General features: G+C 36.3%; 1 protein-coding gene across 1 annotated transcript; it reads left to right on the forward strand.

Moving 5' to 3' along the window:
* LOC106877994 (trans-1,2-dihydrobenzene-1,2-diol dehydrogenase) lies at positions 1 to 26,046 on the forward strand. Its single transcript, XM_014927068.3, has 7 exons — positions 1 to 193; positions 7,870 to 7,981; positions 14,857 to 15,020; positions 16,023 to 16,272; positions 18,796 to 18,920; positions 19,161 to 19,311; positions 25,133 to 26,046. The coding sequence occupies exons 1-7, from the start codon at positions 110 to 112 to the stop codon at positions 25,234 to 25,236; spliced, it is 990 nt and encodes a 329-aa protein (XP_014782554.1). The 5' UTR covers positions 1 to 109; the 3' UTR covers positions 25,237 to 26,046.
* The last annotated feature ends 131 nt before the right edge of the window (positions 26,047 to 26,177 follow it).

A 26,177-nucleotide genomic window follows, 5' to 3' on the forward strand; every position in this document is an offset into this window, starting at 1 on the left:
GGTTATATAAAAGAAGTATCTGTACGTAAACTGACCTACTTGTTTGTGACAGATACAGCGATCACAAAATACAAGTTTATTCCGTTAGTCTATTTCAAAACGTGAAACAATGCGCTGGGGAATCTGCTCAGCGGGTTTGATTGCAACGGATTTTTGTAATGCTTTACAGTGTTTGGATCCTTCAGAACACAAAGTAAGTATTCTTAATCTTTTATTTTTTACTTGTTTTAGTTACTGGACTACGTCCATGCTAGGGCACCACCTTGAAGAGTTTAGTCGAACAAATCAACCCCAGTATTTTTCTTTTTCTAAGTCTAGCACTTATTCTATCGGTCTCTGTTGCCGAACGTCGAGTATACAAGGACGAAAACAAACAAACCAACACTGGTTGTCAAGCAGTGGTAGAGGACAAATACAAACACGCACGCATGCACACACACACACACACTCATACACACATACGTCGAGCTTCTTTTCGTCTACTAAATCCATTCACAAGGCTTTAGTCGGCTCGAGACTATAGTAAAATACACTTGCCCACAGTGCCATGCAGTGGGACTGAAACCGAAATTATGTGGTGAGGAAGAAAACTTCTTACTACACACTCACGCGTTTCCAATGCCACACAACCACGCTTACGCCCATAATGTTTCTTATTTACTTATTCCTTTTACCGTCATTAATACATTTTACTCAGTCTTTTTTTCTTCACAACTACGATCTCCAACGAGTTCTTTAATCTTTAGTCAGCTCTAGTCGAGTTAATTTGTAGTAAAAAGCAATCATGTCATGTCTATAACGAATTAAAAAATTTTTTTTGCTTGGGCCATAGAGTATTTAGGATTGCATTATGCAATGGCTGTCTAATTTTAGGACAGAGGAATTAGAACTTGGTATAAGAGGGATTTAGCTATTGAGTACATAGGGTTCCGCGTCTCGTTAGCTACTGTTAGATTGTTGTTGTTTAACTCCAAGGCAAGTCTGCTCAAACAGAGCAATGATCAAAGGTATTCTATCCGTGACACTCCCACCTTTTAGGGGTGCGTAGGACTACATTATCTAATGTGCTCTGAAGTAATACAAGAGAGTAAGGGCGCAGTTTGAGGTGGATTTGGCTCCTATTTTCAATAGATCAATAGGTCTCGTGGAAGAATCCTCGTTATCCATTTTGTCAAGAAATAAATGGAAACGAATTTAGAGACTACGTATTCTGTATTGTAACAAAGGTTTACAAGGATTTTCACATAGGGGGCCAAGTCCCCAATGATAAGTAATCATTTGAGTTGAATTATTCTCCTGTACTTAACTGTTATTTTAATTCATTGAAACTGAGAAATAGGAAATACACCTCGGAGGAATTTGAAGTAAACAGACATAACTACATATAGTTTACCATTTACCCGCCACTTAACCGATTCTGCCAATATTGTACACTAATGATAAAAAATATTGGTTTCAAATTTTGGCGCAAGGCCAGCTATTTTGGGGGTTGGGGTTTGTCAATTACATCGATCTCAGTGCTCAACTGGTGCTTATTTTATCAACTCCGAAAGGATGAAAGAGAAAGTCGACCTTGGCGGAATTTGAACTCAGAGTGTCAAGACGGACGAAATACCGCTAAGCCTGATGTGCTGATTCTACCAGGTCGCCGCCTTTAATGACAACAAATATCAAATTTCTGTTTCTATCGTTCGCACAGTCTCTCTTTACTTTTAATTGCTTGTTCCTGTGAATTGTTTATGCCTCTTCACGCAAGCTCCACGAAGAAGGAAATAACGGTGAAAAATAGAAGAGTAAACTAATGAAAAGAAAATTGCTACTATCACAGGTATCGTGAAGAAATAAGTGCTACAATAGATTAGAGTATGAGTTCGATGTAATTTGATGACATCACAAACCTTGTTCTTCGTGAAATCGATATAGCATCAGCATCATGGTCATTTCGTAACTAATAAATCATGCACACGTCTTCGCAATCGACTAATAGGTTACTAACCTAAACTAGAATAGAAAACGCAATATCTTAGAATCACTATGTCATCTCGTCGTGCAATGATTATAAACAGTCACGATAGCTAATTATATCTTCATGAACCAATTCATCTTTCAGGTAAGCCAATTGTTAAAATTTATGGAGCTACTGTTTAGAAATGCTCATCTTTACAAAGGCTTAATTCAGAAATGAAAGGAGCAATGGACACTTTATAGCCGGCAAGCGTTTTCTGCTTCTTTTGAAAACGCGCTAAGATCATTAATTTCTGTGAATATATCGCTAAAATAAAAAAAAATAAAAAAAAGTGATTTATTCACCAAATTGTCCGTTGTTTGTTATTTAAAAATATTCTGTGAATATATCAAACAGTTTGATGAAATGAACATCGTGGCTGCTTTTTGGTAAACATCGGTATTAACCTCAGTGTCTACCTCCAATAGAACTAATCAATGTCAAACAACAATAGTCAACAAGAGTTGAAGATTTTCATTGACAACTGAACACATGCCATTAAGACATGGCTGTCACAACTGCAGGCATAACTCCACTTGTATGAAAAATTCAGAACGCTCGGTAATCATTATATTTTATAAATTTGAAGTAATGAAGTCAAACCATGCTTCTGACATTAGAGAAGAGAATAAAGTGATCTACAATTCACCCTCGGAGTGTCCGCTAATATCTTGAGCAGAGTGTCTTCTGTTATCTTTTGAAATTTATGGGATAAGAGAGGGGAGTATCCATGATATTAGCAGACACTCCAAAACTGATGAGGTTAAAGCAAGGCTGGTTCAGTGATGCAGAGACAGAGGAAAGAGAACACACTATATCAATGACCTAATGCTTATACCAAATTGCTGCCTGGCTCCTCTGTTGAGCGGGACATATTATGTCTGTGATCTAAAGTAGTTATATATTATATCATTCCCAACTTTCTCTAACAAAAATTCAATAAAGTTTGAAACTGACGTGAGTTAGACACCCATATCGTATTGTTTGAATTTAGAGCATATCTCCAAAATTTGATTCCCTTAATATATGGTAGAATATATATGTCCATTCAGGCTACCAAAATACATTAGTATCTATTATTTTGTTACAATGGAACAGCCAAAAACAAATGATCTTGCTATGGTTGTTTAACTTCAGTCAAACTTTATACGTTATTTATATAATAACAATGAGTGGCAAAATAAGTATAGCATTAGACATAGTGTTTTCTATCATTTCTGATATCGTTTTATCACGAATTGCAGTCAATATACCCTCATCCAAAAGGCCTTGCGTCTCAGTTATTATTATAAAACAAAAGTCTAAAGAAATTATTACAGAAACGCCTGGCATTATGAGAAAGTAATGTGAATAAATAAAAAGTCGACAGCATCTGTTCGCTATCAACATTGTCTAAACAACACAACGCAATGAATCAATAAATAATGTCGAAATAGAACTTCTGTTTATATTCCCACAGTTCTTAAAATTCCGATGGATTATCAAATTTGATTACTTGCAGGAAGGCAAAAACAATCATAATTAGAGAAAAGGGTAACGTCATATATATAATGCAATAATTCAATAACAGAATTAAATATAATATATACGTTACCCCGACTTCAGAGATAATACAATAAACTAATATTCATATGAACTTCACCTCACCTTAGAGATAATACGACGAATCAGTGGAGATAAAATAAATTAACGACATATGCAAATAACATCAATATAGATAGATAGATCAGCAGAGATAAGCAGAGAGGCAGACAAAAGGTCAGGTAGCCAGCCAGCTAGCTAGCTAGCTATACAGAACTGTCTGTCTGTCTGTCTGTCTGTCTGTCTGTCTCTCGTTGACTGAACACTATTCAATTTTTTTTCTCCGTGTTTTTCTCCTTGTCTCCGTATTCTTTCTGTTGAAGAGCGTAGCTCGAAACGTCAAAGACTTTCCGTATTCCCGAGCGTCATACTAATATATACTTTTGTTATTTACACCACCTGTCCTCGTCTATTGTTATTATTTGTATATTCTCCCATATATATATATATATATATATATATATATATATATATATATATATATATATATATATATATATATATATATATAAATTTGACATGGGCGATTCTTTCATGTCTTGGGATTCACGGTCATATATATTATGAAAAAGGGGGCAGTCAGAACGTTGGATAAATCTTTATTAATGCCTTCGTTTGTTTAACCGATCTCTTGAAGAATTCGCTTAAACGAACTAAAGCGCTAATAACGAATTATCCCAAATTCTGACTACCTCCTTTTTCATAAAAGGCAAAATCTGTATACCACTTCAAACACACTATATGCATGTTATATGTGTGTGTGTGTGTGTGTGTGTGTGTGTGTGTGCATATATATATATATATATATATATATATATATATATAGAGAGAGAGAGAGAGAGAGAGAGAGATGTGTGTATGTATGTACACACACACACACACATATAATCTTTTATTCTTTTACATATTTCAATCATTTGACTACAGCCATGCTGGAGCACCGCCATAAAAGGTTTTAGTCGTACAAATCGACCTAAGGACTTATTCTATCGGTTTCTTTTGCTAAACCGCTAAGTTATGGGGACCTAAACACATCAGCATCGGTTGTCAAGCGATGGTGGTGGGACAAACACAGACACAAACATATAAATACACGCACAAGCGTGCGCACACACGCACACACGCGCACACGCGCGCGCGCACACACGCACACACACACACACACACACACACAAACTCACATAAATACACACACATACGACAGGCTTCTTCCAGTCTACCAAATCCACTTACAAGGCTTCGGTCGGCCCGAGGCTATAGCAGAAGACACTTGCGCAAGATGCCAATGCAGTGGCACTGAAACCGGAACCATGTGGTTCAGAAGCAAGCTTCTTACCACACAGCCATGTCTGCGCCTTGGATAGATAGATAGATAGATAAATAGATAGACAGATAGATAGATAGATAGATAGATAGATAGATAGATGGATAGATAGATAGATAGATAGATATATAGATAGAGAGAGAGAGAGAGATAGGGAGACAGACGGATAGAGACAGGCAGGCAGATAGACGGACAGAGACAGGAAGACAACGGACAGAGACAGGTGGACAGATAAATGAGAGGTAAATGGATAGATAAATAAGTCGATAGGTGAAAAAAGACAGAAAGATTGACCGGCAGACAAACAGACAGACAAAGTGCTAGATAAAGAGATAGATTGATAGATAGATAGACACATACACAGATAGATAGATAGATAGATAGATAGATAGATACATTTCTTTTATTAGCCACACAGGGCTCAACGAAGATGGGACAAATACAATGTAGAGCTTTTCTTTTTGGGAGGGGGAAGGAAAAAAAAGAAGGGGGTGGGGTCGATCAAAAGGGATCGTAGGAAGGAAAAGGGGGTAGTTCGATCAAAAGGGATCAAAAAAAAAAAAAGGGCGATCAATAGGGATCGTGTATCACACAGTAATGTTCTCGTGTAAAAGGAGGGGAGGACAGTTTAGGTTTGGCCGTGGAAAGAAAAGCCTACGGAAAAGACCACGGTAACCTTGGTCAATATTCTCATTGAAGAAACTATAACAGTAAGTGACTCTCTTTTGCCTTTTTGTTTTCTTTTTTTTTTTCTTGGATTTTTTTTTTTAATTTTTTTTTTTAGTTCATAGGGTTATGCTCAAGATGGCTCCGTCGTTCACACGTGCCATCCTTGCTACATTCACCCATCTTTTTTTGAAGCATTCACTAGACAAGACTTCCCTTTCTACTCTCACCTTCCTCTTCAGGTGATACTTGAAGAAGTTGATGAGAGATTGCCCAGAGAGGAAAGTCTTTGTCTCTAGACCTTTCAGACGCGTCCACCATACATTCTTTCGCCATAAGATAACCCAACAGACAGATTAGTGACAACTATGGATATATTGGATACCGTAAGAAAAATAACAGATGAACTAACAATGGTAGCCGTACACCTCGTGGTACTCCGTCGGTTGCGACGACGAGGGCTCCAGTTGATCCGTGAAATTAACGTGCAAGTGGCTGAGCACTCCACAGACGACACGTGTACCCTTAATGTAATTCTCAGGGAGATTCAACGTGACACAGAGTGTGACAAGACTGGCCCTTTGAAATACAACAGAAACAGGAAGAGTGAGAGAAAGTTGTGGTGAAAGAGTACAGCAGGGTTCGCCGCCACCCGCTACCGGAACCTGGTGGAGCTTTAGGTGTTTTCGCTCAATAAACACTCACAACACCCGGTCTGGGAATCGAAACCGTGAGCCCGTTGCCCTAACCACTGGGCCATTGCACCTCCACAGCCGTACACCTAAATCTACAACAGCTTATCTATTGATTGATAACACCATAAATTCAATTCAGTTCAGTTGCCAAATGAATAAAAATGAAAAAGAAAGAAGTTAAATATTTGCATGCGCTCACAAACTTATGTGTACTTATACCATCCTACTGATGATCACTTCTACCGCTACATAGGACATATGCAAACACAGCTCTGAACACATACATACATACATACATACATACATACACAGCTTTATAAATTCGCCATTATTATACAATGTTTATCATTTCCTCATCTTCTCACTCCCCACAAAAAGAAAACAGTTGCAGGAAAAGATTACAGATGTGTAACGAAAGTCTTTGACAGATCAATCAATGAAGACATGAAATAAAACTAGTGGGGAAGTTTTTATAGACGAAACGTAGTAGTAGTAGTAGTAGTAGTAGTAGTAGTAGTAGTAGTAGTAGTAGTAGTAGTAGTAGTAGTAGTAGTAACAGCAGCAGCAACAGTAGTAGTAGTGGCAGTCATAGTTGTTGTAGGACTGTAAGCAGATCTTGTGTAATTTTCACAACTCAAAGTAAAGGCCACGACCAACTAAAATATTTTGGGGCAGGAGTGGTGCTGGGGATGTATTTTTTTTTCACCAACTCAATTTTTAGCGCCGCCCTTATAATCCTAGCAGTTCTTAATAATTCGATTTGATTTTCTATATTAGTTTAGTTCTAATTTCAATTCCAGTTCATTCCATTCATGATTACATTCCTATTTTGTTCATCATTGTATCAAGAACGTCCACTGCCAATGACGCAATTTCAGCTTTTTCTTATGTTCCACATCCTTTCAACAGTACATTCGGGTTTTGGCATTTCTCAATCGTTTCCTGTTCTTTCTCATGTATTCTGTTGTCACTAGGAGATATTACGTCGGCTTTTGTGCTCTGCATTTTTTTTTTTATACGATAACAATGTCTGGTCTTCCTGTCTCAATCATATGAACACACTGAGAACTGCAATTCCACAACTTAGCATCTTCATTTTCACCTACTGAATTTCGATTAATGTTTGTACTACCTGTCAACTCTCACTAACATATACTATTATACATATATTATATTATATTATATTATATTATACTATTATAATATAATTATTATATTATATTTTATTATACTATTACATTCTTTTCATCATTTACTATGAACTAGTGTACAATATTGTATCTTCGTTTATATTCTCTTTGTACAAGTTTACTACATTCAAATATGAGGATGGTGATATCACAAAGTCTATAAAGGGGTGAGACTCCGTTCTTATTGACGGAATATTTCATAGACATAATGTCTTGTAGTAGCAGCAGCAGCAGCAGCAGCAGCAGCAGCAGCAGCAGCAGTAGTAGTAGTAGTAGTAGTAGTAGTAGTAGTAGTAGTAGTAGTAGTAGTAGTAGTGCATCAACAAAGTATCGACAATTTTATTTACCATAAAAAGACCAAAACTTAATTGCCTATTTCAAAATTATTTTACTTTTTTTTTCATCTAGATAATTGCAGTAGTGTCCAAGTCCTTAGAGAAATCTAAGAAATTTGCAGAGGAATTTGAAATACCAAATGTGTACGACAGCTATGAAGAATTTGCCAAAAATCCCAACATAGGTATGAAATAATTTTAGTCTAAATTTTATTGTAAATCTTTTTTTTTTTCTACTCCATTTACTTGTTTCTCTCATTGAACTGGGGCTATGCTGGAACACCACTTTGAAGATTTTAAACGAACAAATTGACCTTATAACTCTAGTACTTATAAGTCTGATATTTTTCTTGCCGGTCACTTTTGCCGAACCACTAAGTGTCATAGACAAAAACAAATCAAAACCGGAGTGATGAATAATTGTTTTATTTAATGTTAATGATCACAAACACAACACACACACGCACGCACACACACACACGCACACACACTTATCTATATATGTATACGAAGGGCTTTCACACAATTTCCGTCTACCAAATTCGATCAGAAGGCATTAGTCTAACCGGGGCTATAATAGATGACATTCGCCCGGAGCAAAACCCTAAACCACAAGACTTTATCTTATAAACTTTTAAATATTTTAATTCATATTTAATTTATTTGAATTTGTAGAAAAGGCAGAAATGTGACAACTTCTATTTCCATTACAGACACAACAATGAAGAATTAGCTACGCGTCTGTAAATACTACTCAATACCTCGATTGTTTCTCCTAATATTCCTTTCTACTCTAGGCACAAGGCCGAAATTTTTTGGGAGCGGCCAGTCATTAGATGGACCCCAGTACGCAACTGGTATTTAATTTATCGACTCCGAAAGGATGAAAGTCAAAGTCAACTTCGGCGGAATTTGAACTCAGAACGTAAAGACATATGAAATATCGCTAAGCATTTCGCCCGGCGTGCTAACGTTTCTTATTTCTTTATTGCCCACAAGGGGCTAAACATAGAGGGGACAAAGAAGGACAGACAAAGGGATTAAGTCGATTACATCGACCCCAGTGCGTAACTGGTACTTAATTTATCGACCCCGAAAGGATGAAAGTCAAAGTCAACTTCGGCGGAATTTGAACTCAGAACGTAAAGACAGACGAAATATCGCTGAGCATTTCGCCCGGCGTGCTAACGTTTTTGCCAGGTCGCCGACTTGGTTTCTCCAAATATTGTCGTTACAACATTGTTGTTGATTTGCTGTCTAATTATTGGTTTCTAACATTGTACGGCTGATTTACACGTTTTTATTTTGTTGACTTTAAGCATGACTTGAATAAAATCTATTGAGAGACGAAAGTAAATAATGTTTGAACATTTAGTCAAGAATATAATTGTTTACTTATATAAATTCTAAATTATATACTGTCACATTTTGGAGATTGTCCAACAACTTAGTGGAATCTGTCATGTGTGCGTGCGTGTGTGCGTGTGTGTGTGTGTGCGCGCGCGCTTGCGTGTGTGTGTGCGCGCGCTTGCGTGTGTGCATGTGTATGCACGTGTGTGTGTGTATTAAATATATATACAAATAGATACAAAGTATAAGAGAAATTACCCATAACAGGTAACTTCTGCACGCTAGAAGACAGTCAAAGACGACCAAAAAGCACAAAGTAAAACATTTCAAAGGGAAGAAAAAATAAAAACTTTTACCTTATTTTTAACGGTTAGACCTATAGGTTTCAGATTTTTTAGTAAATAAAGTAATTTACTAGGCAAATCCTCTTCAGTAACCAGCCGTCAAGGAATTAACGTATATCTACAAGACAGAAGGCAAAAAGTACATGTCTTCTAAAATATACATTCTAATTCTTTCAAAATGCACTGCGCAGACGCAGTTTCAGTCGGCAGAAAATGAAGAAATGCCGAAATACATACATAATATACATATATATATAGTGGTAAATACATGTGTGCGTGTGTGAGTGTGTATATATATATATATATATATATATATATATATATATATATATATATATATATATATATATATACACACACACACATTTCAATATGTGACCGCGTGTGCATTTCTCCTGTTAACACTTGATATCTTGTGCCACCCTCTGCGACTTCAATCCAGATTCTAACGCCATCGTATGTAACACCTTCACTCTGAAGTATACGATGAAAATCCTTTGCTTCTGATCTATCAAAATCGTACAGAAAGTTTTTAGTAAGTACTAGCTTAAGTGACAGTCTTGAGTGCCTTCCAGGAAGCTGCTAAATCGAATATTGCAGATTTGAGGTTGTCATTGACGTTACTATAAGTTCTTTCTTTTTGTGTGTCATCCTTAAGATTGTCCTCTTCTATCATCATGAGAATTTCATCCAAATGTTTTCTTCATGGATAAAATCTCTCGCAGGATAGACACATTTTCATCTATGGACGGGATCGTGATGGCTACACTGAGTGACAAGGGCATGCACTTTATTCTAACAGCATTACTGATAAGTTGGTAATTACCTGTGTCGTCAGGTTGTTAGATTCACGTCGGTAATAAGTTCGAGCATATCTTCAAGATATTTGTTTTAATGAAATGCGAGAAAATCAACGAACTTGATAGCGATATATTAGACAGTGATGGCAGTGACGGAGGTGAGAGTGGACGTGCTGGTGTTGGTAGGGTGAAGGCAATGGTGTGAAGGTTGGTGGAGGTAAAGGAAGTGTTTCGAGTGAGAGTAATCGTGGTGGTGGTGGTGGAGGGTTTGCTGATAAAGTTCCACCCGACGACAGAACTATTTTAAGCACGTGAACGGACACACTCACGCACACACATTCATACAGTCGCATATAAATACATGTGCGCACACACGAATGCACCCCCCACACACACAGATATAGCGAAATTTTGTTACAGACGCAAGGGTGGCGGTATGTAAAAGTAAAATCAGAGAAATAAAGCGAGATAAAATTGATGAATAAAATGAAAAATGGATTAAAAGTAGATAAACTAGATGAATAAGAATATAGAAAAAACACTAATGAGTGGAAGAAGGTGTACGCATGAGGTCAAAATGTACAAACATACATATACAGATAAACACACACATAAATATATATACAGATATGTATATATATTTACATAAACACACACATGAAGATGAAAATACACACGCGATCTCTCACACACACATATAAACGCAGATCTGGTGGAACAAACAGAAAAGGAAAAATAGAAATCAATACGTGAGTATACGAGGAGGTACCCAAAAGTAACCGGAAACGTTCTCTGTGGGACAAGCCCGTTGTAGTTCAGGCTTCCGCCGCTAGAAGCCACATGAGGCGACCCTCAAGCAACAGTCTTCCGACCGGCGTCGACCTGTGGGTTCGTACTGCCACGTAGTGCGTCTTTGTTTTTCAGTTCTTCTCCCTTGTTCGTCGATTTTTGCGATGGCTGAAACGAAGGAACAGCGTGCTTCCGTGAAATTCTGTTTTCTGTTGGGGAAAACAGCAGCCGAAAAGGTTGTTATGCTTCAAACAGCTTACAAGGATGCTGCCATGAGCAAGACACAAGTTTAAGAGTGGTTTCCACGCTTTTGGAGTTAGAATTTAATAAAAGTGGCGAGATATCTGAATCGCTTACGTATCGTAAAAAATGTCTTGCGACATCTGTTCCAGCATCTTGCGTTCTGAGTTCAAATCCTGCAGACGTCAATTTCGCCTTTCATACTTTCGAGATTGATAAGACTGTCCAAATATTTGATTCGATGGTATCGATTACCTTCTCTCAACCTTGAAAATTTCTGGTATTATCATTATTATTATTATTATTATTATCGTCATCATCATCATCATCATCATCATCATCATCATCATCATCATCATCATCATCAATATTAAACCCTCCCCCAAGATTGGTGCCCTTGTAACAGAATTTGAAACTATTATTAATATCATTATTATTATTATTATTATTATTATTATTATTATTATTATTATTATTATTATTGCTAAGGCGGCGAGCTGGCAGAGTCGTTAGCACGCCGGGGAAAATGCTTAGCAGCAATTCGTCTTTACTCTCTTAGTTCAAATTCCGCTGAGTTCGATAAAATAAGTACCAGTAGAGCACTGGAGTAGATGTAATCTACTAGCCCCCTTCCCCAAAATTTTGGCGGAAGTAGGACTTACGCACCTTCTTCCAAATTACTGGCCATGTACCAAACTTTGAAGCCATTATTATTATTATTTCACGCATACATGCATGCACACATACATACATACATACATACATACATACATACATACATACATACATACATACATACGAGGCACTGGGATGTGTACCACATTGCCTAAGTACCAATCTTGAGAAAATAGGCTTCTCAAAAGGTGAAAACTGATTCGAAGAGTACAAATCCAGGCCATAACTGGAACTGTAAAAATTTGTAAAACTTTCCAGAAGTTTATCATTTAAGTATATATGCGCATGTCTAGATATGCAACTATATGCAACTATATGCAACTATATGCATGAGAATACAAACATAAAACAAAACATACAAATCTGCACATACAGTGGCTCCAAATACTGCACTTATACACACATACATGCAAAAATATCTTGTTGATGTTGTTGAAATTCCAAGAAGCCTCGGGTCTAGGTTAGATACCAGCTTTTTCTCTATTGACAAGAAATCTTGATATGAAACTGAATAATGACATACATACATACATACATTTTTTGTTGGCACTCGATGGTTCCAGTTGATTCGATCAACGGAACAGCCTGCTCGTGAAATTAACGTGCAAGCGACTGAGCACTCCACAGACACGTGTACCCTTAACGTAGTTCTCGGGGATATTCAGCGTGACACAGTGTGACAAGGCTGACCCTTTGAATTACAGGCACAACAGAAATAGGAAGTAAGAGTGAGAGAAAGTTGTGGTGGAAAAGTACAGCAGGGTTCGCCACCATCCCCTGCCGGAGCCTCGTGGAGCTTTAGGTGTCTTCGCTCAATAAACACTCACAACGCCCGGTCTGGGAATCGAAACCGCGATCCTATGACCGCGAGTCCGCTGCCCTAACCCCTGGGCCATTGCGCCTCCACTCATACATACATACATACATACATACATACATACATACATACACGCACCCATACACAGAGGCCTCTTCGATATCCTCTTCAATTTCCGCAACAAAGGAAATGCCGAGAATATAATACTGTTCAGTCTTCACAGTTGGTCCCTTTCCATGGCAAAATCATCTGATAATGACAAACGGCTTTATTTTTGTTTCAAAAGACTGTCCAGTTTGATATATTTGATCTTCGCAAAGTATTAATATATCTACTCACAATCCTTTTGAATGTAAAATGATTCAGCTGAGAGATAGTGTTCTTGGAATTAGCCATTCACATTTTCATATTTTTCTGAAATATGATCGCTATGGCCAAATAATAAATAACTGAGAACAATGAACGACGTTTGTCTATTGTGCCAGTGTTTCTATTTTTGACAATAACTCACTACAGATTTGCTTCAATATAAGCTTAGAAAATTATTAATTTAAGTTTACCTCTGAGTGAACAATTCCAGATAATTTAATGTTGAAGCACATAATTACTGATCTAACTGCCATATTGATCTTACAGCTATCGTTGTTTTGCTTTCTTAAGCAAGATACATAATGCGTGCTAGCTGGCTTCATTGAGCAAGGATAAGATCTACCGATTCTTTAGAGTTGAGTAGCAGTAGAGAGAGTCTTCATGAGAGAAAAGTGAAAATGATTGTAAAACAACTCACGCATGCAGACACACACACACAAACACACACACACACACACACACACACACACACACACACACACACACATACACACACGCACACACACACACACACACACACACGCATACACACACACCTAACAATCAATATAAATGTATATTTAGTTGTGTGTACGTATGTATATAAATTTGCACATATATATATTGTTGACGTCATATGAATTTTGCAATAGTGGTTCTCGAAGCTCATCAGCTGTAAAGAATAGCATGTTAAAATTAGTTTGAAAAACACTTTGGATAGAAAAAAATCAAATACTGCCCGTGGAGCTCGAACCCACATCTCCTGTTGACATGAAAGGTTTTCTATCATTGGACCAAAGCAATATTTCGACTTCTTTTTACCCAAAGCAGTTTTTTAAGTGAATCTTTGCATGCTATTCTTTATAGCTGTATATGATGAACTTCTCGAATCACTGTTCTCAGAAAACTTTATGAAATTGTTGACATAAACAACATATAATTGGCATTGGTAAGATTAAAGTTACTCAACTGTATAGAGATATTGTAAGGATTGCTTTGCACCAATTTTAGAACACCTCTCACATCTATAGATGATGTAGGTTCGACACACACGGGCTTTCCAATGCAATATTTGCATGCTATTCCTTATAGCTTTACTATATATATATATATATATATATATATATATATATATATATATATATATATATATATATATATATATATATATATATATATATATATGTATGTATGTATGTATATAATTATTCACATACATATGTTAAAATAGTTAGGTGATACAAAAAAAGGGACAACAAAGCATCCAGACAGTCGATACAAAGAAAACAAGGACGGGTGATTCGGAGTTTTCTTTCCTCAGTTGTGTTCCAAATTATCTTTACAATTTCGGCTGGTTATACTCGAGATTGTTCCAATCTGGCCAGGAAAAACTAAGCTAAGAGCACTAGATTCCTTGGAAGAAAGCAGCGAATGTATACGAAAACAAGGACTGAAAAAACGGAGAAATGGTACAAAAATACAAATAACAGGACATTAACAACATATATATATATATATATATATATATATATATATATATATATATATATATATATATACATATATATATAAAGCACACACATACACATGCACACACACACACACACACACACACACACACACACACACACACACACACATATATGTATTACTTTGGTAGTAAGAAAAAAATTAATTTTATTCCATTTTTCCCATAGATTTGGTGTACGTTTCTTCTGTCAACCGTTTCCATCATCCTCTTTCCGTCATTATGCTTAACAATGGCAAGCCTGTTCTGTGTGAGAAAGCCTACGGTAAGAACACAAAGGAGACAAAAGACATTATTGAACTTGCAAAGTCAAAGAAAATTTTTTTCATGGAGGTACGTCTTTTAATACTGAAGTTATGTATTTTGATATAGTTTCGTTGTTTCGCCCCACATCAACCTTAATGGAGTAGATCCATGATCAAAATCTTCCCGGCCATGACCTTTTCTGTTACATTTTATATATGGTTTTAGCTGGCACTCTGCCGGTTGCGACGACGACTGGTCCAGTTGATCCGGACACCGGAACAACCTCCTAGTGGAATTAACGTGTGAGTGGTCGAGCACTCCATAAACACGCGTGCCCTTAACGTAGTTCTCCGGGAGATTAAGCGTGACACAGAATGTAACAAGACTGGCTCTTTGAAATACAGGTACTACTCATTTTTGCCAGCTAAGTGGAAAGAAGCAACGTGAAATAAAGCATTTTACTCAATACACACAACGCCCCGCCGGGAATCGAACTCACGAGCTTACAATCACGAACCGAATACCCCTAACCATTAAGACTACATTATCGGTTGTATCCTTACTTTTTATGGTGGTAGGGTGTGATTCTGAGCGATTTTGCTTCTGTTTCAAGCCAGTCATGCGACTGAATTGGGGCTCTGCAACCGGTGCGTTGGGCTGAAATAAAATAACGTTTGGGAGATGAAGTAAAATGGGAAGAATATTGCAGAGTATTTTCCCGACGTTTTAATATTTCTACCAATTCCCAGTCCTTTTCGCACTCAAAATAATGAATGGAGTGTTTTATGATATTGATTGTGGCGTGTACTAAAATAGAATTCTATAGTTAGTGAGGAATTTCATCGCTAAAAACACTGCATCGTATGTTGAGAGGTTGTGCAGTAAACTTAATAAGCTGAAAGTTAGGGAAGATATTGGAGGTCATAATACATGAAGCAAACTAATAAATATATCGTTTATAATGTCTTTCTTACCGCTTTTATTTATATCTTATTTTTTTATTCCTTTCTCTTCGTTTTTATTTATCCCGAGCTATCTTTATCGCTTTATTACTCTTTTTCTCCTTTCATATAATTCTTGTCATTTTAGGCTATGTGGTCCAACTTCTTTCCGGCTTACAAACATATTAAGCAAGAAATCGACTCTGGAACCATAGGAAAGATACGATATTTAGATGTGGCTTTCTTAGTTGACATATTTTCAAAAGAAGATATATCTCAAGGCCACGTGGGTGGTGGAGGTTTGTTGGAAATTGGTGTTTATACAATATGGCTTGCAAACTTCATATTTAGACAGAAACCTGAAACTATTACTGCTTTTGGAACAATTGCTGGTACAGGTAAGCATGTCATTAATAAAGGTCTTGTTGCTTGTGTACCTATTCTAGGGATTTGAATAATTTTACTGACAGTTCTATTTTCTATAATTTTGTCACATTGTTCAATTGTTAATGTTTTTGTGCCTAGAGGCTTAGGAAAATAACCTAGGGTTATATAACACAGATTTACAAACATTACTGATGAAGTATAATTAAAACAATTATTAGTCATTGTTTGCAAAGTTCACAAAATCAGTAGAAGATATAAATAATGTCCAAGAAACCATTTTTCTATGAGTTTTCAATGCTAGGACCCAACATTCTTTAACAAGCAGAAAATTCATCAAATTTATTATTGCTGATCAATAAATACATGTCAATATAGGAGAAAATAAAACACAACTACATGCTTTAGAGTTTTGGATAACATACTGGCATCTACTTAAAGTTACAATACTTTTGGTGAATGTTATATAAAAGAATTGCTTAGCAGTAGGTTTATGGCAGCCATTTAAATCCTACGGATAACGTTACACCGATCTTTGTTATATTTTGCACCAGTGTCAAAGACATTCATTATATATCTACAATATGGCCAAGAGAAAATATATTCCAATGAAATACTCGAAGATTTATTTTCTCTAGCCAGATTGCAAATTTCTTACAACGTCAGAAATGTGTTAGTTTCAATACACAATATCAGATAAAATTCTTTCCAAATAAGTATAATTCCTCTGCAAAAAAAAAAAAAAAAAAGCTGAAGAAAGAACAAGAGCTTCCACTAAGAAAAATTATTTAAAAGCCAACAAGGGGATCTCTACAAGATTGTTCAACATACTACAAACAGCTGCTTCTTCAAATCTTGTGGTGTATGCATGGTATAGGTATTTTTGTTTGCTCTTCTGTCTCTTATATCAGTGTGATTGAATTTGTTTTGTTATTGTTCAATGGCTTGATCTGCTAACCTATTGGGATACCCACTATTTACTAATGTTAGTTTTACACATAGAGTGTCCTTATTTAGAACTTCTTTGGTTGAGAGAGATTTTAAAGTTCAGTTTAGAAGGGATTTAACTACGGATAATTTAATCCAAGAGGAAATTCGTTACCTACTTGCGTGCATAGGCATTTATTTGCGTTTTTTTAGAAGTGCAGTACTCGTTATTCGCAATTTCTTCGTTTAAATACAAGAATGAGGTGATGCTACGGGATGTTAAATTACAGCCGTTGTGGATTATAAATGTAGGTATGTTTTTTTCATGTGTAGGTCACAATAAATATATCATTGATCTACCTGCTATAGATAGTATGTATTAGCTTGAGAAGAGCTTTGTTTAGATGTAGAATTCTACAAACGGGGGCCTACATTAAGACCTCATTGTCACACTATCCCCTGGGTGTATTGATTGCCTTGTGAACAACGGAAAAGGGGTGCAGGACAACTCAACACCGCCAACTTAACACCGCCGATTCAACACCGCCGACTCAACACCGCCGACTCAAAGCCAGGACAACTCAATACCAAGGCATCTCAACACTAGGAAAATTGATTGATAAATAATTTATTCGTTTTATAACTTTATTAGTTTTATAACATTAACAGGTATTTATAAAAGATCAATTTAATACGTGACATAAATTTTAAAATTCGAATAAAAGTAATTGTGAAACAATACATTTTTAATACAAGGCTAAAATTTAAAAGGGAAAAATTTACAGAAAGTTGTATGCAATTCCCTTCAAATATTGTTTGGGAGATCGTTCTGAAAAAACGAAACAATATGCAGAATTCTATCATCTGCCTCCGTATGATTCTTCAGTTTAGGGGAGGGGTTTTGCCTCCAATCAGTTGCTCAAAAAATGCATCTCCGTTTCTTTGCACCTTATGTAGCCCGTTTACGAATCTCCATATCGTGGGGTGCTCCATTCCCAGCTCTATTTGGAATCTTCTATTTGCTACTTCATCATGGTTATTCCTATGTATGTATGTATGTATGTATGTATGTATGCATGCATGTATGTATATATGTGTGTGTGTGTTCTCTTTCTCTTTTTAATCTTAGAAGAATATTTGGCCTGTCACCTACTTGGTAGCAAGGTTGCGAAAGAACGTATCTTTTTTTAACCCCCACCCTTTAAATCATAAGAAGGTCTTGCAGATTTTTATAGTCCCAGATATCGTGATCATTTGTAGCATATGAATTAAAGATAGGCATTCTCTCCCCGAGATCCCAAGTTCAGCTATACTTTGGTCTAGACGGTTTGGTATGTATCTTGTTGCTCCGATAATAAAAATAGGCGTGAAGCTGAAACTGTATCTTGAGTACTGGATTTGCAAGCTCCATATCCTCATGTATGTATGTATGTATGTATGTATGTATGTATGTATGTATGTGTGTGTGTATGTAAGTAAGTATGTACGTATGTATGTTTTTGTTCAAATGCCAAAATAAGTAGTCGTGTTTTCGAGCTCACTGCATTACGCCAGTCTGTGTGTGACAATAACCAATATGAAAATATGTTTACTTGTTTCATTTGGAAAAGGTACTGATCTATCTGCCAATATCATTCTAACTTATAAGGATGGTGCCAGAGCTTCGTTGTCCTTTAATACTACTTTGGCAGGAAGAACTGATGCATATATTTATGGAACTGAAGGCAAAATTTACGTAAGTAATCCTTCGATTTAGAGATAAATATTTTTGGAAATTTAACTTAATGTTTATGAATCTAGAAATAAAGTGAATGACATTTAAAGCTATTGTACTAAACTTGACATTTAGTAAATTTATTGAATGGTTAATTTATTGTACTAAATCTAACATTTATAACATTAATATTAAAGAAAATTAAAATAAACAAACTAAAAATTGTCTTAATGCATAAAAGACACTAGTTTCTTTTTACAGATACATCCACCATTCTGGTGTACAGATAAAATCGCGGTGAATGGAGAAGAAAGAGAGTTTCCGCTTCCCAAATCTGATGCTAAATATACTTACGTCCATAGCTGCGGGTTGGCTTATGAGGCTGAAGATGTCCGGCAGTATTTTGAGAAGGGTAAGTCTTTGATAACTTCTGATACTTTATAATAAGATGCCTATCATATATATGTGAATAACAGTTGAAAGTAGTAGTAGTAGTAGTAATTATGTATGAAGTATGTGGGCGTAACCAGTGACGTAATCTGTTACTACTGTGCTATTCCCTTTTATTAGCTGGTACAAATTTTCATTGCTCACGGATGGTCGATTCCCTATTGTACCAGACAATCCGTCAAGACGTTAGTGGTTCATATCTTTTCATAAACTCTGTACTGCTGGAGACAGGTTTGGCTACTTGGTTAAAAAGTTCACTATGCTACCTCATGGTTCCTGCTTCAATACCACTGCGCAACACCTTGGAAAAATATTTCCTACCAACATCTTGTAAGTTGGATTTCGTAAATGGAAACTGTATAGAAACTTGTCATATATATATATATATATATATATATATATATATATATATATATATATATATATATATGGGGGAGGGGCATGTGTGCATGTTTGCGCGCGTGTGTGTGTGTGTGTGTGTGTGTGTGTTATATTCCTTTAATTATTGATTTCTCAAAATCTTTCACCACGCATCTGTAGCCTTCTCAATGAGCTCTCTGTGGTTGCTTATTATCGTGTTTGGACCGGACTTGATATATTGTGGTGGTCGTTGTGGACATACATGTGGATGGAGTTAGTGGTGGTGGTGCTAATGATTATGATGGTGATGGTGGTAGTGATGATGATGATGATGATGATGATGATGATGATGATGATGATGATAAAAGCTGGGTGGTGGTGGTGGTGATGGCGGTATTAAAAGTTGTAATGATGATAAATGTTAGGAGCAATGGTACTCATGTTTTTGTGTGATGTGTATGATAGCAGAGATGGTGTATCTTTATGGTGGTGAGCATCTATTCATTTATGTGTAGTTTTGATATATCTTTTTTTCATTCCTGTGTCAAGAACACAGTATGTACATACATGCATCTATACTAATGGCTACCACCACTACATATAGAGCCTATTGGAGCTGACAGAACAATAAAAAGCCTAAAATATAAGGCATACACAACATACAAATGAACTCTTCCCCTATCATTACACACATACATTCCACAAAAACATGAACGCATGCTCATATATACGTTCATACAACACATACATACATACATATGTACTTACGTACATAGACTTAACACTACAATCACCACCACCGCCATTACCAATAATATAGCAGGAGAACAAGCATCCACAGCGAATAAATTGAGAAAGCTACAGAATCGATGGGGATGACAATGACAAATTAATGTATCACTTAGTAAAAAGCGAGGAACTAAAATCATGACAGAATCCTTTGCCAAAATACAGCGATATCTGTTTCAATAGTTTCACAAGAATCGGGAAAACAAAAGAACACACACACACACACACAAAATAAAACATATAGCTATATATATATACGTATTCATACAGGTGCATAAACACACACGCATTAATATTTGTTTTTATGTCAAGCTATGTGCTGTATATAAAACAATTCATCATTAAAGCAAAAAGTTACATTTTTAGTACATCACATGTTTATTTAACTTTATAATAGAAGGTTGAAAGTGACTTCGGCCTGATTGCCCTCGTTGTACTATATATAGTTATATAGATATACATATTTACATGTATATATGCATGCATACATGCACACACTTATGTAAGTAGGTATAATACATATACCTGTGTATATATATCTATTTCCCTCTCCCCCTCTCTCTCTATATATATACATAAATACATATATGTATAATAATTGTATGTTTATATATATATGCATACATACATACACGCACACACATATACATACACACGCACACACACACACACACACACACACACACACACACACACACACACACACACACACACACACACACACACACATACAGTCGAGTTCCAGACTATCTTTGCAATTTCGGCTGGTTATACTCGAGATTGCTCTAATCAGGCCTGCCCCAAGGAAAAACTAAGCTAAGAGCATTAGATTCTTTGGAAGAAAGCAGCAAATGTATACGAAAACAAGGAGGGGAGAAAACGGAGAAATGGTACACAAATGCAAATGCAAATAACAGGACATAACAACAGGTGTCTTTCAACTACGGACGAATTAAATTAAGCTGGCGTGTGTGAAAGTGAAGCCTTACGGCAGGGACATAAGAGATGATTGGCATGGGGATGAATATAGATGTTGCATGGATGGTAGTCGAACCAAGAAAGAAAGGTCAGGCTTGGCCGAATACCGGTCTCGTTGGAAGAGTGAAGTGAGGTAGAGGCAGAGGGACAGAAGAATTAGGGAGGGACGAGAAAAAAGAAAAAAGACAGAGTGAAGAGCAAGAGGAGAGAAGGTGAAAAAGAAGAGGTGAGAAAGAGAAAGTGAGAGAGGGGGAAGGGTGCGACAGAAAAGTTAATAAGAAACAAACACATGAAGATACAAGAAAAAATGATACTCTCCACTCCAAGCCATGGTGGGTACTATCTGAGGCAGAAAAAGGTGACATTTAATGAACTTTATAGAAATACAAAGTTTTTTTAAGAATCTTCATGTGTTTTCTTTTTTTATTAACCTTTGAAATTAGGGCAACCTTTCTGCCACAACCTGTATATATTAAAGGAAAATGGACAACAAAACCAAGGCCGGAAGTGTATCAATATATACCTGCTGACTCGAGAGCCTATTACGGATCCCTAGCTCCAATCTCAGCTGTGACCTTGGAACCTAACGCATGACCAGTTATAACGCTTACGTGGCGTACCTATTGGTTTAGATCACTGAACTTATTCCCTCATATTCTATATGTGTGTGTGTGTGTGTGTGTGTGTGTGTGTGTTTGTGTGTGTGTGTGTGTGTGTGTGTTTGTGTGTGTGTGTGTATATACGGTAAATGTCGAACGATGAAAATGAGTGCTCAACACCGCATTGGTGGATACAATTTCTTTATTTGTGAATCAAGGTTTCATGCTAAGTAAAATAGAAAAATATTTTAATATCTTAACAATTTTACAAGCCAATCACATTGAGGAATGGTGTTCATTTCTATTTTTGATAAAACACAAAGGAACTACCTCACCTCACAACAACTGTCTCGAAAAAGTACTTGTATACAAAACCAAGATCATGGATCCCAACAGGGTAGCAAAGACATATATCAGAATGCCGGGCAACTCGCTCAAGGACAGTTACACACAACACCTGGCGTTATTTAGAGGCAAAAATTAAAAACACGCAACATCCCTATCCAATATGATATTGACATTGAAAGAAAGTGAAATAAGCAACCCCCAGATAAAATGGAACATTATTCCTAAAGCCAAAAAATACGGAGGGCGGACTGAAAAACTAGATACCATACAACCAATTGATAACATCCTAAATATTAGGGATGAAATCTCTCTCTGCACACACAAGCACTATTTCACGTTTAAGCACTTCAAATAGAAATCACCACCTGCACCGCTAATCCCAAAGGATAGCGTCTTTCTTGAACGTGAAATTTGAGTATACATAACAGAAGAAATATACCCTCTTGACGAACTACCTCAGCACACAAGCCTAGGAACCTCATATACACTCAGAGTAAAATATAAGATTATGCAAACAAATTTACCACCATCCGACACGACTCTTTGCCCAAAAGTCAAATCTAAGTGAGATAACCACTCAAAAAAAGGCATCCAAAAGTAGAGCCTCTTGATTTATTTTATATATTGATCAGATAGTGGAAGTGAGAGAATATATATTTACTCCATTTGTTGACAGCTGTTTCGTAACTTGTGCTTGATTGCATCTACGGCGCTACATCAACAAGCTCACATGTATAATTATACATATACATGCATACAAATGCGCGCGCACACACACACACACACACATACACACACACACATAGTGAAGGCGCGTGACTTAATGGTTAGGGCATTTGGCTCACCATCGTAAGGTCGTGATTTCGATTTTCGGCGGCCTATTGTGTCTTTGAGCAAAACATTTTATTTCACGTTGCTCCATTTCACTCAGTTGTTAAAAATACGTAGTTCCTGTATTTCAAAGGGCCAACCTTGTCACAACCTGTGTTACGCTGAATCTCCCTGAGAACTACGTTAAGGATATGCGTGTCTGTGGAGTGCTCAGCCACTTAATAGTGGAGTGCTCAGCCACGTTAATTTCACGAGCTGGCTGTTCCGCTGATCAGATCAACTGGAACCCCGGTCGTCATACTCGACGGAGAATGTATATATGTATGTATGTATGTATGTATGCATGTATGTATGTATGTATGTATGTATGTATGCATGCATGTATGTATGTATGTATGTATGTATGTATGCATGCATGTATGTATATATGTATATATGTATGTATGTATGTATGCATGCATGTATGTATGTATATATGTATATATGTATGTATGTATGTATGTATGTATGTATGTATGCATGCATGCATGTATGTATGTATGTATCTATGTATGTATGTATGTGTGTGTGTATGTATGTATGTATGTGTGCGTGTGTGTGCGTCTGTATGTATTTATGTATGTATGTACGTATGTATACTTATGAATATTATTGTATTGCAATATAATGAACTGATTCACATCACAACGTATCATGGCAATTCAAACATCAGATCTCCTGTAAATTAGCAAATTTTCTCAATTTATAGTAGCAGGCAATAGATGTGTTTGGCAGACTTCATCCTTTACAAAAATTATAATGACCGTATATGGAATGTATTAAGAAAACAAGGATAATTAGATAAATGTAAAGAATTTCTGGAAAAATACTGTAAAATCAAAAAGTAAAAAGAAAAGAAGTAAAGTACTGTATAATGAAATAATAAAAAAGTTTTGCTTCCCAAGGATTTGGTTGAATATCCTCACAGGTTTTAAATAAGTGAAAACATTCCATAAAAAATATCATACAGAGAAAAGGTAAAGTGTGGAGGTTTAGGTTGTAAATGAGATCGTATTTGTTATAGTACGGATAATTAGGTACATGTCAAAGCATGCCCATAAGTTATTGGAATGTCACGCGCACTGTGCTTTGTTTGAGTATTTGAATCCCTATTTTTCTTGCTGTATGTATGTATGTATGTATGTATGTATGTATGTATGTATGTATGTATGCATGCATGTATGTATGTATATATGTATGTATGTATGTATGTAGGTAGGTAGGTATTTATAAGTATTTATATATATATATATATATATATATATATATATATATATATATATATATATATATATATATATATATATATGTATATATATATATAGATAGATAGATAGATAGATAGATAAGTTGCGATGGGTACATTGTCATCATTTATAATTTTAATTTTATGCATGTGCATTGTTTATATTTGATTTTGTCGACTACACAGTACAGTAGGGTCAGCTGGGCACCGTCTGTGACAAAACAGCACAATGACGCAATTCGCTCAGCCAGAAATTGGGGAATGACATGCTGTACTGTTTGGCATTCCCGCCAGAAGCTCCAATACGAACATTTCAGAGTGTTTGGGTGTCAATCTGAGCCCCCAAAGCATATGCCGAGAGTGATAAAAATCAAACATCCAGTCAACGTCATGGTGTTTGGAGTGATCACTAATGATGACAACGGAGAAATCTTTTAATAACTCAAGAATTTACGTTCTATGACATCATATTTACCTGTATTTATCTATGTTACGCAATTAAATATTTTATTGCCTTTTCTTGTTCTTTTTAGTGCTTTTAAATATTTGTTTTTGTAATCATTTTAAGTTTGTCTCTCTTCTTTTTCGAAAAGGTCATCTCGAATGTCCCGTTCACACCCACGCTGATACTTTGTTGCTTATAAACATAATTGATGAGGTTCGACGACAACTTGAGGAGACACAACAGAAGAACTAAGGACATTCTAAGGAAGATCAGAAAACGAAAGAGAGAGAGGGGGGATGGTGAGAGAGGGGGGATGGTGAGAGAGGGGTGATGGTGAAAGAGGGTGGGAAGTTAAAATAAAGCAACACGTTCTTCATATTAATTTTCATCATCTGCATTGTGTGTGTATGTGTGTGTGTGCATGTGCGTGCGTGAGAGAGAGAGAGAGAGAGAGGGAGAGAGAGAGAGAGAGAGAGAGAGAGAGAGGGAGAGAGAGAGAGAGTGAGAGGGAGAGAGAGAGAGAGAGAGAGAGAGAGGTCACTCAGAAGCACCCGGATTTTAAAGTCTAAGCAAGAGCAGATGGGTTTTGTTTATAATTTCTGCAAACTGTTTTTCTGATCAGAGCTGATATCTGCCAACCGTCATTAAATCGTTATCTACGTAGTGAACAAATAGACCTGAAATACCATATTTTTATGAACAGCTTAGGTGTATTTGCTTCTTCTGCATATTTGCTGCGGTCAATAACGATTTAACAGCAGTATGAATTTCAATACTACCTCAAACTTACAATTCCTAAGTCTGCTGATACACATAACTACTTCTTGCTTTGACCAAAAATTAAGTTTACTTCTGTCTCCCATAAATTGTTCTCTGTTCTCTATCCCAAGCAGCGTGATGAAACTTTGAGAAGGATTTGTTGATGCAAATTTATCGATCTCTGTAGAATCCTCGTCGATTAAATATAGATTGATTAATTTGCATGTTTAATAAACCACAGAATTATGTAATACAATTATATATGAAACGCACATAGGCTGATTAAAAATATATAATTCTCCATTCTTTTGTGCTGTCTATCTCTCTTCTTCTTTCTCTCTATACAGTCATCTGTGTATCATACGTGGCGTCAAGATATTGTGAAGGGAAAATTTACAGCGATATTCGTCGGCAAGAAGTATCTCTTATGGACA

Source organism: Octopus bimaculoides, chromosome 13 (assembly GCF_046866305.1).
Source record: "Octopus bimaculoides isolate indiv1 chromosome 13, ASM4686630v1, whole genome shotgun sequence".
Classification (NCBI taxonomy): domain Eukaryota; kingdom Metazoa; phylum Mollusca; class Cephalopoda; order Octopoda; family Octopodidae; genus Octopus; species Octopus bimaculoides.

Coding starts and splice junctions, on each gene's coding strand:
- LOC106877994 (XM_014927068.3), top strand. CDS start 110: ATGCGCTGGGGAATCTGCTCAGCGGGTTTGATTGCAACGGATTTTTGT. Junction 194..7,869: donor TGGATCCTTCAGAACACAAA/GTAAGTATTCTT, acceptor TTTTTCATCTAG/ATAATTGCAGTAGTGTCCAA. Junction 19,312..25,132: donor CCGGCAGTATTTTGAGAAGG/GTAAGTCTTTGA, acceptor TTTTTCGAAAAG/GTCATCTCGAATGTCCCGTT.